General features: G+C 40.0%; 1 protein-coding gene across 2 annotated transcripts in view; it reads right to left on the bottom strand.

The window, feature by feature from the left end:
- ttyh2 (tweety family member 2) overlaps window positions 1–17779 on the bottom strand; it is a 69859-nt gene that overhangs the window by 30495 nt on the left and 21585 nt on the right. For both annotated transcript variants that reach the window (XM_020630817.3, XM_020630818.3), the window contains exon 3: window positions 9486–9597. In XM_020630817.3, coding sequence (XP_020486473.1) covers window positions 9486–9597 — 112 coding nt within the window. The remainder of the gene's footprint in view (window positions 1–9485; window positions 9598–17779) is intronic.

The raw sequence follows: 17779 nt of genomic DNA, 5'->3' as shown, positions 1-17779 counted from the left end.
GATTTCATTTATTATCTCATCACCCTTTAAATTTCAGCATGTCAAATGAAACAGCGAATCAGCTGAATCATGTACTGTATATTTTTTTTGTAATTTCACTACAAATGTCGGGTTACTCAAGATCGGCCATTACTGAAGTCTAGGTATCCAAATGGATTCCAGGAGAGGAAAACAGGCATAGGATGATAACCAATTACTTGCAAAACTAATGACTGCCATCTGCTACAGCTTTGTTACATCGTTCATTGTTTCGAGCACATTTTAGCATTTTCACATGCCAATCTAAAACAGCTGACGTGCTTTGTCCAACACAAGCCTCAAGGGGTTGAGTACGTTTCTGTTTTCTAGACGCGTGTACCGTAAGCTCCGGGAACTAGTTTAAAGAGAAAATGTTTTTGTACTGAACATTTTTCCACTAAAATATCCGAGAATTACCTTGGAGTGAAATGCAGTGCAGAATTCTGCTCATGTGTGGGTGCTTTTGGTTGACTTCTCTGCCTGAGAAGCTTTCCCCCAGAAAAAGGTCTCCAGAGGTGATATTAACATGAGGCTGGTCTGTGCTGCCAATCAGCAGCAGAGTTGAGACAGGGGACAGTGTAGGAGAACTTGAATACAGAGAGTGGGTGTTGGCGAAGAGGGTCCATTTTTGAGCAAACAGTTCAGCTTGGAAAACATCCAAAACTCAAGAGCCCGGAGGTGAAATAGTAGGTTTGCTTTTGCTGGAGTTATTCATTTCATCGCTGCTGCTTATTTTTTTTGTGTGTGTGTGTGTGTGTGTGTGTGTGTGTGACTTTTATCCAAATTGATACCTCGCTAATGAATCAGAGAGTTTGTTTACTCATTTAAGCCATGTAATCACATAGCGAGTAATCCAGTCCCTGGAGGAAAGATTGGGGTTCTCTAAGGCAGACAAAAGAATACAGGCATTTATTTTTACACATCACATTTTTTTACCTTGTCGGCAAAACACAGCAAGATCAGATTATATGTTTGGAGTGAACCTCTGCTGTATGGGCTCTAACCATTTCCTTTTCTGAATTACTTGGCTGTTTTTCCTGAAGGGAGACGTTGTTTACAAGGGAATGTCATTCATTGAGATGTCCTGCTATTTGATGATCAAACAGGCTAATTAATGCTTTCATTCAGCTCTGGGTACTTGGCATTCACAGGAGAGAAAACTCATATTGTTGTTGTGTTTGTCAGGGATTGGGTTTGCTGACGCTGAGGCAAGGAGAGGTTGGGGATGGGGGGGGGAGTAATTAGTCGGGTTTGCATACAATGTGCAACACAACAAACGGCCCACGAATAAGCCTGAGAGTCTATACAGTCTCTGGAGCGCTATTCTTGGGCACAAATGTCCTTCAGCTGGCGTCACAGTGCCAAGACGCTCAAAGTGACAATGCTTAAGTTGGATGTTATTGTTAAGCAAGAAATGTTTATCAGGTCCAACTTTTAAGTTTAGTCTGTTAGCATCCACATGTTGCTAATCAGTCCTAAATAAGAAGGAATTCCATTTTGGTTTTCAACTAATTTTGGAGCCTGGGTACAAATATATTCAAATAAATGTAATGTTTTCCCACTCCTAGTGTTCAAATATTGGACAGTAAACAAACTTTGAACAGGGGGGCTTGCATGTCAAAGGGACATTTGCGTTCTAATAGGCATCCCCTCTGCGTATGGTCTGGTCGTGGTGGAGTGTATACGTATATGTTTTATAGGGCTTTAGAGAGCTTAATTCAAGTACTGTGGAACTGCACATTTTCTAAGTGTTGAAATGAACTATAATAGTCTCCACTATCAGAATTACATGAGGAACCTACACAGAGTGACTTGTATATTTTTAAAGAAAACAATAGAACCTTACAAAAGCCTCCACTGAGCTCATGCTCACAGGCCTGCGGTGCTCTGTAGTTTGCTATCTGATCACTCCGTCACTCTCACACTGAGAAGATGAAATCACAGATGAGAAATGCAGGCTCGTATCTGATATTTGCCTCCCGTGTGAGAATCTTATCTGAAAATGCCTAGGGAGACATCCAGTCCTGCTAATCTCTCCTCGTCCTCGCCTTGGTCTGATCCACATCGTGTAAGTGATCTGCACAGATCAAGAAGATACCATTCCCAGTCGCAGTCTTCCCCTTCTCTATCTCAAGTCTGATGTTTTGAGGCCATGGAGAAGCATTCTCTGCCTTATATATATATATATATTTTTTTTTTTCTGAACAAGCAGTTGAATGGGTTTTTGCATGCGGATGTTTTACAGTGGGATATTCTTTTCTTCATGCCAGAGGGTAATAAACAAACAAAAACCATGAGAAATCATGAAAAATGACTATTGTGACTAATGACAAGAAGCCTTGGGCTGAAAACATGACAGAGTTGTCAAATATCAAATGTGTATTCCAGCTTAAGGAAAGGGTAGAAGATATATATCAATGAGCATTATGTAAAGGTTCTGGTTTACACGAGCATGCATTCATTTGTAGGCAGTGTGGGAGTTGGTAAAGTCATTTAGTCTCCCATCTTTCTCCTTGCCTCATTGGCTCCATTATAAAATGATACAAATCTTATCTATAATTACACATTCAAATTTGGGATTCATTAATTCTGTCATTCTCAGAGGCTTAAAAATAATACCAATGCATAAAAAAGACCTTAGTACTGGAATGATACATGAGAACCAATTGATTTACTATAAAAACTGCATTGTAATTCACATCAGACCATATACTTCTTCTCACAGTTAATACTGCTGGACAAGGGTATGAGTCTTTGGTATCTTTTTTCTGAATGTCTTGCCCGGGAGATTATAATACTGTCTCTCAGGCTCTAGAGAATACAAAGTTTCACATCCTTCTCTGAAATTGGAGCCATTTGGGATCTGTGACATCGCCTTGGGGGGGAAATGGTGATGTTTAAAAGATGAATTTGGGAGCACGAAACAGAGATGCAAGCCTCCTAGACAGTGTCTATCTCCGAGTTGGGACATGAAACAGCTTGCCAGAGTTTCAGAGAGTTGTGATTTAATATCAGCTGTGCCAGATAACTGAACCTAATTTGGGATCTGCTAAATAGTTTATAAAAGACCAGTAAAGTCAACTGAACTCTCATCCATGTAGCAACCTCCAGTATTAAAAGATGAAGCCAAAGCAGCAGTGCAAAATTTTTATTTCGTCAATTGTCTACTTGAGGCTGGCTGAGGAACCAACAGTGGGTCCTAAATTACAGCCTGGATACAAAAATGTTTTTTTTGTCTCTATAGCTCATTTTATCATTGTTACCGGGGTTGGCTTTGGTTATATTTAGGCTAAGAGTAATTCATATATTTGCATAATTAGGGGCTTAGCTGAGTGGACTAACAGGTGGGCACATTGTAGCTGTTTGCCAAGCTTAAAGCCCACCTCAGGTTCACCGCTTTGCCTGTTTCTATTGGTCCAAAGTTAGGTGAAGATCTAATTTCCAATATGGCGTCCTCCACCTTTCAGCTTCAAAATGCCTCATCAGAAACCAATGGGTGACGTTCCTGAGACGACATCCATGTTTCACATAGTCTCAGTTATCTGTGGCTGCAACAGACCTATCACTTAACAAGTTAATTGGGGCTCATTTTAGCGGTTCAGCAAGCGTCCAATAATCACTCTCACACTACTCTGTACTCTTCTGGTAATTTCTTCATGACTGATGACCAGTGAGTGTATCTGTCAAAGTATAACAAAGGTTTGGATATAGGATTAAACTTCTTTTCCTGGTCTTAGCCCTTGTCCGTGTTTGATGGTGGAAAGCCTTTCCATAATTAAAATTGAATGTGGGAGCTAGAGCGTGAAATGGAACATGGATCTGAAGTGCCTCAGCCGCTTATTCACCGCCAAAGATAGAGACCATCTTCAACGCTGTGTAATGAAGCTCAGCAGAACATCTCTTTAAAAATATATTATTTCCCCTCTTCTTTTTTCTCTCTTGACTTTTTGATTCCCACAGAACTTTTTTTTTTTTTTTTTTTACTGCAGATGGACTTACAGGTGTTAATGGGTTTGTTGATGAAACCCATGGTCATCCATAAATCAAGACCTTTGGAAATCCGACCGCCCACACAGAGAAGATAGTTAACTAACGGAAGGAAGCGGTACTCTAAAAAAATGGTTTGCTGTAAGTACAGTAGTTCACAACCAGATGAGAGCCATTCACAGCACTTTCTATGAGAGACAGAGGTCATACTGAGGTGGAGGAAACGGAAAGTGGTTGATGACCTCAGGCCAAATGTAAGTAGTACTTTCCCTTCACCTTAACAAGGCTGTCCATCTAGCTATGTTAGAAAGTGAGGAAGTCAGCAGGAATGACCATTTCATTGCATTGCGTTTTCCAGAACAGATGCTTCAGCACACATTCAAATGTCAAAGAGATTTGTAGCCAGTGAAAGACTCAATGAGTACTTTGTTGTAAAGAGATGGAGTGTCCTTTATTGGAAAGTAACAAAATGATTAGGAATCACCAGGCTCCTAAATACACCACATTGTGGATCAGACATACTGCTACCCTGGATAGAACTCCCCATGGCTAAGGTTACTGTTGTGGAGACTTGAGAAATCAAATTAATCAATTTATCCTGCTTTGATCTGCCATGAAAGCAGATTATGTTAAGTAGCAATGAGCTTTTTCCATGCCTGCATGTGTTTGGTTGGTTTGGTTTAACTTCCTGGCTCAGCAGCCAATAGCAGAGTCGGGCCTCAGCTTAATTAAGTGGTCTTCACCAGAAGGTTTGGTTTAGTTTGCACTTCACAACGCTCCACTCATCCATACATTGCATTCATGACTGATTTATCAGACTTACATATGTAAGTTTTTTACTCTGGTTTATAATAAATGAACTAACCTTTAAACATTGTTTCATGTGTGATACTCCTTCTTTGTCACTTACTTTGAGCCGGTTTGTGACATATGTTTAGGTGTCTCACAACAGTTGAAACACCCATGTATATGTTTACATGAAAGCATCAAGGAGAAGTCCTCGTCAAATAATTTGAATCCTTCAACTGGGTCCTTCCAAGACAAAGGAACAATAGTTCCTAGTTTTGAGTCATATCCCTATTGCATTCACAGCCTCATTCTTTTGGTCACTACCCAAAGCTTATCGACAAACTATGGATGACAGTCTGAGAATAAAAAACACTGGTATGTTAGAATTGTCTTCTACAAGCTCCATGTTTACTTTGGTTTTACCGGTATTTCCAGACTGTACCTGGCCTTCCTACAGTGGCTATCAAACCTACAAAAGACATGCTTGTGACTGCTCTTCAGACAATGTTTGGCTCTTCTGTAGAAACATGTTAGTTGTGCACTCAATGGACTACTCTCAATCCTGCCATGGATATCATGTTTAATGCAATCCCAATATTTCTTATTTTCAGATTATTGTAAACTTTGGAAAATGTAAGTTTGTATTAATGCTCTGTTTTGTCAGTAACCCCTCCAATAAATGTCAAGCGTTGAACCTTTAAGCTTTAAACTTTGAGGTCACTGTAACTGACATTGGAAGAAAAAGAATGCTAAACTTAATATCAAAAAACCTTTGCCGTAGGCAACATGAGCAGAACTCCAGTTTACCTTTTGCAGCGAACACAAATTCCAAAAAAGTCCATTTGATCTGATCTCCCACTCAGTCTCTTAAGAGATGTTGTTGGGTATATTAAAGCAAAAAAAAAAAAAGTTAATGAACATAGACACACACAGCATGAGGGCTCAGTGGTTTGCACCTCACAGCAAGGAAGTCTGAACTCCGCCTGAGCTAAGTGGGACTGGTTGGATTTTAAAAGTAGGTTTTCTCCCACATGAACGAAAGGCAGGTCAAATATCAGAAAAAACTTGGAGAGCAGGATACATTAATTACCTCTCAAGTCTACCAAAATTCATTACCTCATCTACAGACAAAATATATTTCCAGCCACATTGTTCAATTAATAATTGTTCCCCCAAATAAAGAATACTTAACTAATTCAAATAATATAGACAAAGCTTATTATGTTAATGCTGTGGAAATTTGCATGTTTATAATTAGGGCGTGGGCCGACTTCCAAACCGTACTTGAGTTCCGGCCAAATGCTCAGCAACTGACCCAGACATCGACCCAGTCCGCTGGGTGACCGCTGGCTGCCAAAACTCGCTCACAACCCCCCTTTTCCAAACAATGGAGTTATTATTAGTGTGTCTAAAGACTTCAAATGTCACAACAGTCCCATTACAGCATGGATTAAATATCTCAGTTGGCCAGTTTCCAGATTTTGCAGCCCCGTTTTTTGCATCTCTGTTGAAGGTAGCGTCTCGTAATTGCACCACACTTAGTATTCAAGTGCTTCGTAAAATTCACATGAAAGACTGTGTGAGTTTCTGTGTGAAATGAATAGATGTGTGTGCGTGAACACATCATAAGAATATATTCCAGACTGTAACTAATCACGGCTCAACAGAGGCAGAGTAAAAAAGCATCTCCTGATAATGAGTCTAACAGCCTTCCTTTCCCGTCTTATACAGCGAGTCTTTAGAGCCGGACTCCCTTCTTAGCGATCTTGAATCGAGGCTAAAAGGCATTTGTGTGGGCCAAATGGCAGCGAGGCCTTCACTGTCAATGCTTTCAATGCAGATTTCAATCTCGACTCTGCCAATCAGACAGGCCAGCATTGCTGCTTGTCCTTCCCCGTCAAACGGCTTTGTCTCCTGGCCTCATGGTTGATTAGGTGGGGGGAGACTGGGAACTGTGTGTGGCACACTGGGCTCTTTGTCCCACTCAAGAACTAGACTCCTCAACAGTCCATAGATGCCTGCAATGAACTCACTCATGCACACACACCAACACTCACACACACACACACACACACACACACACACACAAATGTGGGCACTCACACACTAAAATAAAGGCCACCATGTCCAATTATGTGTTTGCATGAGTTCACACATCCTAGAGGGAAACTCTGACAAGCTTTCAAATGAGCCATAAGTTAATGATTTATTTCCTTTTGCTAATAAGACTTGAGAATTGACATGGTAAAGTGCTTTACAAGACTAAAAGGAGACAATTGTTGAATAATTCACACAATCTGGGGATGTATCTGTACCTCATAATTAAGAAAACCCAACCGTAACATGGTGGTGATACTCATTAAAAGGAGTAAATCAAAAAGAATTTTATGAACACGGTTTATGCTAGCTGGTTGATGCACGCCACAGGATAACTAATCCCAGCCGACAATCTACAGATCTCCTAACATCTGTAATTGCAGACTTCTTACATATTTCCACTGTAAATCTTTCATAAAGTGCTTCAGTCAGAGCCTGACAGCTAAGAAGTACTCGCCATGAAAATCTGAGACAGTTTTCCCTCATCATTAGCGGGTGAAGTCTTAACACAGTCCTGCAGTGAGTGTGCTGTTTGGATCTATACTCTCTCGGCAAAGTGTTTATAACTGTGGCCACGTTGAGTCACAGCAGTAAGTGGTTCACATACCGCCACATTAATCTCCATTAACACAGATGGAGACTTAATCCCCGCTCTACGACAGCAAGTTAGCCAGAGTTCCTGCCTGTGCATGACGCCATCACAGGACAAGTGTTGCTCATACATCGTGACAACATACAGCTTATGTTAGCCGATATTCAAACATGTAAACCCCATTAAACATCTTTTATTATAGTTTCAAGCGAGTCTCGAGTCATTCTATACATGTCCCAAAGTCAGCTCTCCAATTCAACTGAAAAACTCTCAGACAAGTCTCATGTTAACCTGCACTATCTGAAATTAAGTCTCTGGTGAATTACACATGTCTGAGGTCAAGACGTTGGTCAGTCAATAAAGGTATTATGCGTAACAGGTCAATTTATACACATCTTAAACCAAGTATTGAGTACAAGGTTTATCTTAAGAGACTAAAGTCAAGTTCAAAATCAGTCTCTACCAATCTCAAGTTAATCATTCGAGAACTTTAAGGTTAGTCTCATGTCAATCTGTGACGCTTTGAAGGGAAGTCCTAAATCTACATACAAAAGTCAATAATCGATTACCTGGTCAATCTATACTGGTCCAAAATGTATTTTCAACAAGTCAAAGTTGAACCTCAAATCAATGTCTACAAATCTCAAGATGATCTTTACAAGTATCAAGACAAGTCTCATGGAAGTCTGTATGTCTGAAGTCAAGTCTCATTTCAATACAAGCAAGTCTACAATTGAGTTTTAAGTCAACATATACAGGTCCAACATGAATCTTGACAAGTCTTTTGTTTGCTTTTTTGGGGGGTTATTGAGACAGGGAAGTGGACAGAGTCAGAAATCAAGGAGCCAGAGGACGGATTCAAGCCCGGTCTGCTCGACTGAAGCCTCTGTACATGGAGCACGCGAACTAACCACTTGGTTGCCCAATCCTGACAAGTCTTAATTCATCTCTCAACTCGATTTTTGGAAATTGTTTTTGACAAGTCTGAATTTGCTGGAGGCATTTTATATCCCATCTAGCCTGGGAACGCCTCGGAATCCCCCCAGGAGGAGCTGGAAAACAATTCTAGGGAGAGGGAAGTCTGGGCTGACTTAATGCGCTTGCTTCCACCTTGACTCGACTTTGGATAAGCGGAAGTCTGAAGTCCAACCTCAACTCTATCTTCACAACTCTATCTTCACAAGCTTTACAACAGGTCTCAGGTGAATCTACACAAGTCTAACGTCAAGTATTAGGCCAATCTAGGCAGATCTCGGGCAAGTTTGGAAGGACTTCTTGTGTGAATCTGTCCAATTCAAGCCAAAAATTGGGTACCAGGTACGTCAGTCTCAAATTGCACCAATAGTGCTGACATGTTAACAATTTGTGATACTACTGTAATAAAACTTTAAAATACCTTTTTTGAAAATGTTTGACAAAAACATCTAGAGGTAGAGGTAGAAAATCCCACTCCTCTTAAAGCAGAAAAACGTCTCATCATCAGTTTGAAATTTCTAACAGCGAGCTACATTTGGGGGTTTGTGTGATGTCTGTCTTTTTAAGATGACAGTGGAGGCAGATAAAAATAGAAAAAAGATCACGCACACATACTGAGCTAAAGTGAGCACAAGAGAGACACGGGACGATTCTTTGTTCTGAGGAGGCCACAGCGGGCCTGGAGAAGGGTGAGTGGGGTGAGAGAGAGAGAGACAGAGAGAGTGTGTATGTGTGTGTTGTCTGTCTGTGGGGAAAGAGTTGTTGTGTTTAGAAGCTGTCGATTTGTGTGTAGCAGTAAGAAGCCATTAAAGAACCATAAAAACATTTAAAGGCATACTAAATTGAGTCCTCGGGGCTTTCCTCCTCTGTTGTGCGTCTGTGTGCATCACAAACAGCTTTTATTTCTTTTAAAAGCGTTCACTCGGAGCTGTTTGTTTCCACCAAGATGGCTCTATAAACTCCATGTGAACTGAAAAACGTGTACATGTTGGACACATCCATCATTAGACGCTAGTGTTTTACCTACCAGACTGTCCACTCCGCCCAGAGTGTGATTGGCGTTGTACAGGGAGTAGGTCAACTGGTACACGCCATCATTGGTCTCACTGTTGCCATAGAAACCCACACCCACTGCGACGCTGCAGAGAGAGAGAGAGAGAAGAGACACGGGAGGACGGGTGAGCCCTTGTTAAATTAATGAGAGGAGCAGTGTACAGCAGCAGCCCTGCGTGGCTTGTAAATCAAATATGTACGAGGTGATGTCACCGGATTCAAAGTTTGTCAGCTTCAAATCCATTATTAGAACAACTGTTTGGGGAAAAAAGTCCATCATAACCCTATACATCAGGGTCGCTGTAATTCTTCAGTGACATTATGTCATCCTGATGTTATGATAATGCGTTAGGAGGATTCACTTCAGTGTCTTTAGTGGTAGGCGTGGTTGGTAGGAGGAGAAGCAGGGTCAGTACTGATGTCACACCTGAGGGGGGTGTGGTGGCTCTGTCTCTGTAATCTTCATTAGCAGCACCTGTTTTTCTTCTGCACCCTGGTATTTGTGGATTTCCGTTTGACAACTGCTATCAAGTCGTCCATCAAACTTGACTTTTTTGACAACCAGGAAGAAAAAACAAAGGTAATGAGGCACTTTGGAATCGTCACTATCCAAAGGCAAACATGTTTTTTTTTTTTGGTCAAGTCAATAAATATTTATCAAGGTAAACACAGTGATCCAAGCAGAATGAGTGACAGTGGATTGGACAGGCATGCTCACTCTGTCTTTACGCACAATTAAGGTTGTAGAAAGGATAAAATTGGAGTTTCAACAATTTGTTCTTCCATGAAATGTTTGTGCTGCAAATTCAAACACCATGTCAAACTCTTAGCTATAGAACAACAAGTGACTAAAAGAGAAATCTGCCTACAGCAACCGTGATAGAAATGTTCATACACCTCAACTGTGAATGGCTTTCTGCAGCAGACCAAACCAATAAACTGTAGCTTTTGAGCTGCAAGAAACTGTTTTGCTTTCTGTGCTTAATTATGCAAACTAAACTCTTTGAACCAGGAATTATACAACGCAGAGTATTGGAATGCATCATCTCAGATGTATTTTGCATATTCCCTCATCCAAGGATTTCATTTGTTCAGCTGGAGCATCGGCACCGCAGACAACAATCACCCACATAAATTCACACTCTCAAGTAGCCTCTCAGAGCTTGCCAAATGATGAAGTTTGAAAAACAGCTTCTAAATGGTTCTCAAAAGAAAAGAAAAAAAACAGCGAGGACATAAAATGCTTAGACTTGACATGTTACAACAAAATGTGAAGGTCCTGGGACTCTGGCCAGAGTAAGAGCTGAATGTCTCACTGGTAAACAAATAAACAAACAAACTTTCCCAATGCCAAATTTCCTGCCTAGAGGCTGCCTGTCCTGAAAACAGAACCCTTGGAGGAAAGTGTTACTGTTATATCAAACAGGGAGAGCAAATCCCTAAACTCCTAGGAAAAAAGGCCCCATAAGCCAACCCCTTGTCCAATCACCATCTTTCACCATTGCTTTTACCAAACCATTTGCATCACCAACAACAACCATTTCAACTTTTTAACAAGTATATTTAGCTTCCTCCTGAGTTCAGTTCACCATTCAACCATTAGGGCTGGGAATCTTTGGGTGTCTCACAATTTAATTTGATTCGATTCAGAATCTATTTTCGATTCAAATCGATTCTGGATTCATTGCTCCATGGATTCCATGGACTTTTGTTTGCTTTTGTGGGGGGTTACTGAGACAGGAAAATGGACAGAGTCAAAAATCAGGGAGACAGAGAGTGGAGAACGATAAACCGCAAAGGAGCCAGAGGTCGGATTCAAACCCGGTCTGCTCGTTTTGTGGACGGAAGCCTCTGTACATGGAGCACGCGAACTAACCACTTGGTTGCCCAATCCTGACAAGTCTTAATTCAACTCTCAACTCGATCTTTGGAAATTGTTTTTGACAAGTCTGAATTTGCTGGAGGCATTTTATATCCCGTCTAGCCTGGGAACGCCTCGGAATCCCCCCAGGAGGAGCTGGAAAACAATTCTGGGGAGAAGGGAAGTCTGGGCTGACTTAAAGCGCTTGCTTCCACCTTGACTCGACCTCGGATAAGCGGAAGAAAACGGATGGATGGATGGAAGTCTGAAGTCCAACCTCAACTCTATCTTTGTGAACCTCAAGTTCATCTTCACAAGCTTTACAACAGGTCTCAGGTGAATCTACACAAGTCTAACGTCAAGTATTAGGCCAATCTAAGCAGATCGTGGGTACATACTTGAGTACATACTTCAGGATCTACTCCAGTCATCTGTGAGACTGGCTGAATTTCTTGCTGCTCCATTTGGCATTCTACTGAGTTGAAGAGCTAGCCTTAGCACTTATCAGGGAGTGACTGATTAGCACAACAAAAAATAAAAATCAATTTTGGAAGTTATGAATTGATTTAAAATCTCAGAAGATAAGAATCTAAATTTTTACATACAGTAAAACTATTTTCCCCCACCTCCATCAACCATCTTCAGTTGCTTTTCGCTATCTAAAATTACTAAAACTATATTTCACCCATTTAGCAAATACTTTAGCTTTCCACCGTTTGTCTTACACCATTTACTGTTCAACCATGACTTCAAGCTAACCATTTTCCACTGTCTATTTTTTACTTGAACTTTCCTATTTCACCAATGTATCCATTAAGCAAACTGCTCTGATTGCTAGCTAGTTTTAATGAACTCTCAGTACATTGTGTTCATGTGTTGAAGCTAACATTAGGTAGTTTTATATTTCATTTTGTGAGTTCTAACCTATAAACTCTCCACTTATAGGCTAAACCTCAAGTGACAGTTGGGAACCCCCTCGTGGATTGCCACCGCTTTCCCATCTTTAAATGAACTCCAGATCAAGGCCAGGGCAAGTCAGGTCAGCACCAAAGGGAAAGTAAGCAGGAGTCAGCCTAATTAATACTTCGTGGAACATCTTTAACCTTGTTGACTCCTCCCTGGTGTTCTGGATCAGAGGTAAGAAGAGAGAGGCCTGCAGCTTGTATACCTGGATCCACCAGAGCTGAGAGTCAGAGTGATGCTGATCACAGGTGGTGGAGCATTAGAAAAAATTGTCTATTATACTCATTTGAACAACAAGGACACAGTCTCATTAAAAGAGCCCCTGCAGGTAAACCACCCACTTTGCAAGACATCACACCAACTCTAAGGGAGAAGCTCAGAAAAACGGAGGAATACAAACATTAAAGAAGGAGTTTTAAAAAAGAATATCGGTGTATATTGGAGACAAGAAAAGAAAATACAAACTGACCAAAGAGGACAAGCTCTCAGAGAGACGAGGACATATAGGCAGACATTGGATATGACGAAAAAAGAATAGGGAGCGAGACTTTTGAACAAAAAGGAAAAGACAGATAAAGAATTGGAAAACAACTAAGAGAAGATTTTCCTTGAGTCATGCAATCAGACTTTTAAACAACTTTTAAATTGTATTTCTTTTATGTATTTTTGTTTAATACTGAAGTCATCACCTACATAAGAAGATACACATAGAACAGGGGTTTCCCTTCTTTTATCTTTCTGAAACGCTCTCCACCTCTGAATCGCAAACACACCAGATGAATCGAGTATAACAGTAGCTGCTACAGTCGGAACTATGGCTGCACCATTCTTGCTAAAATGTGGATCATGATTTTTATCCTAATGTACTAAGATCACGATTCTTGTTTTTTCAACAAAAATGCAAATTGCGCTCAAATAGAAACATGTGCTGTCCAGGGCTCTCAACAGATAATACCTAAAATAAAAAAAACTGGACTTCAACTTTAAAGTCTCCTTACAATATATACTTTTTTCCTTTCTTATTTTGAAACACATAACATGAAAAACTTAAACGTTGTAAAGTTGTTTGGCAGCATCTGAGGCTAGTCTATGGCCTAATTGAACATGTGAATTGTTCTGAAGTGAATCGCTGTCATTTAGAAATTAGACCACATGTACGCCTGAATGGAGAAAGTGATTTTTTTTTACAAATAATCATGCAGCCCCAGTAGGAACTAAGAAGTACTTCTTTAAACCATGAAAATACTTTTAAAGCTAGAGTCTCATTAATGTGAGAAAAAAAAGGAGCCCATCATGGCGTGTGCAAATGGAGAGAATTCCTCCTCTTTTCTTCCCCTCTTTCTCTCTCGGAGCCTCCACTTCCCTCGTGCTGCTCCCTGAATTATCTACGGTCTAATTCAAAGAGAAAGGATATCATAGATTTGAGCAGGCATGTCCTGAGCAGAGGTCCAAACTGTCACGTTGATAAATGACAAAGTGGATAAAGGACGTTGAGGGGAATTCGGAAAAGGAACCAAAAGCATCAGCCTGCAGCAAAGAAAAAAAAAGAAAAAAAAAAGAAAACTGCCCGCAGCTACTTTGAATGGAATCGGACAGGTTTGAATATATTTAAGCTTTTGCCCTAAAACGGCAGCAATGACTCTCCTGAGACGACAAATATAGACACGTGAATTTTATATTCTGAATTCTCAACCAAACCAAAAAAAAATGCCATTAATATGAAACACAACTAGCTACTTTATAAATGTTTCATGGACAAGACTCCTGGAAAACTTCCAAATAAGCCTGTTTAAGGCAGACGTGCAAAAATAGACACCTGTACAAAATATTTACACGCACACAACACAAAAAATAATAATAATAATAATTTGGGGGTTAGGCTGCATGTGTGAATGCAAACAGCTGAATTTTTCCCTCCAATCTTTTTCCAGTAAAAATTATTTGTTCCAGTAAGTTTTTCACATGAAGTGAGGGTGCGATGACGTGTAAACATGGTAGCAAATATTCAAGAGAATTACACGCGAGCGAGCAGGTGAGGGGGGGATGATGGTGATTTTATCCTTCGACCGGCGTGCAACACTGTGCTTGTAATGTCACTGCATCAAGACTTTCTGTTGGCTAGTATGTTCTTTTTCGCTCATTTGTTTATACCGTGGATAAGTCGAATGACACAAAGCAATGACATGAAGTAAAAAAATCGTCATAATAACGCTACATTCTCTTGATTTGTCCTCCATTTCTGCGTTGCCCCTCACCCGGTCCAACAAGTGAAGTTTCCCGCTGTGAGGTGCATGTGTGAACAAACCCTCTCTGAAAGATTTCAGGGGTATTCTGCTTCCAACTTTCAAGAAATCTAAAAGCAGCTTTATCCGTCCTGGAAAGGAGAATAACTTCTTGAGATCGATTTGTAACTGAGGCAATGTTTCCGTCTATGTTAGTTAAGCTCCTTTCACGTTAGACTGGAGACAAATGTTTATGCCTCTTACAATGGAAATATTTTAATCTGTCAGTCCAAAGAGCGTACTCCAGGTACCTCTTAATCCAAACTGGAAAAACTGGAAACACATAAGAATCCATTGTACAGATTCAACTGAACAAGTCAACAAACACTTAAAGTGGACTTTGAGTAACTCAAACAAACAGATTTTTGTCTTAAAACCAAACTCTTCACAAAATGTGCCAGTTTGGTGTTCGACATTATTGGCCAATTGTGAACTGGCTACTAGCATGAAGCTTCGTTTCATACAAGTATTTGCATTACGATATGATCATATTGCATGATTTGTTTTGCATATGTAAAGTCAATTCTTTGTGGGATTTTGTGATTGAAAAATTTCCCCTTTGGAGATGATTGATGTGCATGCAGGTTGCCATGTCGCAGTCACTGTAGCTTCAGTGTTTAGCCAGATCTGCGTTGGTCTTGAAACTTTTCTGCATTCTTCTCTCTCTATTTTTCAGAAGAATCTCCAATATTTATCATAGTTTTACCACATTTCTGGTCGTAGACTTCATTAGAAATCTGCTGAGGCTTTTTAGGTCGAGTAGAATCAGTTATATCTGAACCAGTTTGCATGGCTGCTTCCATCGCTGCAACACCTGTTGGTTTGCAGTTTGCCTGGCAAATAGAAGGGCATCCAAAACGGCCGTGTGGGAGTGCCTTAAAACTGCCTACCTTCTCAGGTCCAAACAAATACAGACCATTGTCTACCTCAATTGAAATTTAAGAGGATATACTGGCAGCCTGAAAATAATCAGTCCCAAACTATTTTATTCATAATATAGTTAAATAAATGCATCAATGTTACAGTCTTAGATGTCCTCAGCAGGAGCAGCCAAGTCATTTAGAGTACAGTATAATCACAGTGTAATCGCACATGAATGTGCTTCACCAGGCAGCGCTCCAAACACAGCTGAGTGACATCTGTTCTGCTTTCACCAGTGTTAATTGGGAAGGACATCACAGCGAATCAGGTCCAGCTTCTGTCAAACATCATTAGAACGGAGGACGGAGAGACTTAACACAGAGGCGGAGGGAGGAGGGGAAGATGAAGGGACGTGTAGAGAGTGAGGGAGTAATAAGGGATAGAGGAAGACAGAGTTAGGGTAAAACCAGGGGAAGGATCTGGACTGATGAGATTAAAATGAAACCAGTTTTCCTTTTCCCAGGTTAAACGTAAAAAAAAAATCTGCTGGGAGATCACTCTGGTGCATCCAGTAGATTGACATAATCAAAGATGGGAATCGAATGAAGGAGAGTTAATTTCCCGCAGGATGTTTCCCGCCTACTTCTCTCGACTCTCAGTATGAAGTCTAACAACTTATCAAGTCCAACCACGTAAGCTCTTCAGATTTACTCCGGACGGCAAGGCGTCACTCTAATGGGATTTCCATCTATAAATAAACAAAACAGAAGTTTCAGATGTGAGCACATGACAAATTTTAAAGCACTGATCTTTTTTTCATTTTTTTTTTACAGAGTATAAGATGACAGAAGTTACAACCGAACGTCTGAGCTGCAACTAAGAAGAGAAAAAGAGACAGATAGAAATAATCTCATGAAGTAGGCGGGAACTTTGCAGAAGTTGACTTAAGACCAACTCTGACACTGTCAATGAAGTGAAACTAGATTTACAGTTAATTTCACCTCAAACATTGCAAAGCCTATGCAAAAATACCTAACCAAACGTCGGGGAAATTTTAACAAATTCCCCAAAAGAATTTCCAAAAGAGTGTGAAATTCAGTTTTTTTTTTCCCAGTTATATCCTGCAGTCAGCCCTACCCCTCCGAGTGCATGATGTCATCATGACAGAGTCTGACCGTCAAAGACTTATAGTATATTTATCTTTTCCTCAACTGGAAAATAAATAATTGTCCACTCTTAATTCTCTACTGTTGAAACGATAGTGTGCAGGACGATTATTTGATTTAAAGAGCTTCAATCCGACCAATAACAAACAATGTCTGAGAAAGTTTCTCATCTCTTCTTTTCATTGGACATTTAAATCAAGGACTTCCTGTAAACATCATCACCGATCTGTTAAGTCTGTTTTTGTTGAGCTTTGTAACACGTTTCTTCACGTGTTCGAACCTGTTTTTTTTTTTTTTTTTAAAAGAGTTTATTGAAAGTCAACATAAAAACAGTGGAATGGAAAATAATTATTCAGAGCACTGGTCCAATTTAAGAACATTAAATCCTATATTTATGAAGAGTTTTGTTTGTGAGTTAACATAAAGGTACAGTAGATTTTTTTTTTTTTACCTGCATGCCAATCACAGAACAAAATGGGTATAGAAATTCTGAAAGCTGTCATTTTTATTGAAACTATAATCATACCATATGGAAAGTCAGCCTGAGGCCTCGCTTTCAGCCAGCTGTTATCGTGAATTGGCGTTTATTTTAAAGCGCCCAGACATAAAGCACATTTTGTTCTTATTCACTAAAAATATTTGGAACTTAAAAACCAAAAAGCCTTAAGACTCAGACACATTTTTTCTCCAGTAGGTTTCAAATCTAATCCCCAAACAATTCACAAGGTTTTTTAAAAAGCATCCAACAATCTGTCAAAATGCCATAAGACTTCAATGTATTGTTTTTCATACAGTATGTGATTACATAACAGTGCCCACGTCCCCTCAGTCGTCAGCCAAGCAATTTCTACTCTTCTAATTTTGATCTTGCCTCTTTAATCTTTTATGCAAGGAGGACTGCCACTTCTGAGTCACTCTATGTTGTAAGACATGTAAATTATTAATTATAGCGTAATGAAGACTGGTTGGCATTGTGGGGAGCAAAAAAGCCATTTGCAGCCTGTGATGGAGAGAAAGCACTGAATAAATGTGACATCACAGTAAGTGTTTTATGACTTGTTCTTTAGTGCAGTTTTTCTGAGTATTGATTAAAATCTATTTCAAAATGTTCGTCCTCATGCTTTTAGAAGAGAGT

The sequence above is a fragment of the Labrus bergylta genome, chromosome 21 (assembly GCF_963930695.1).
Source record: "Labrus bergylta chromosome 21, fLabBer1.1, whole genome shotgun sequence".
Lineage (NCBI taxonomy): Eukaryota > Metazoa > Chordata > Actinopteri > Labriformes > Labridae > Labrus > Labrus bergylta.
The sequence above is the reverse complement of the archived record's forward strand: the minus strand, read 5'-3'. Positions and strand labels throughout refer to the sequence as shown.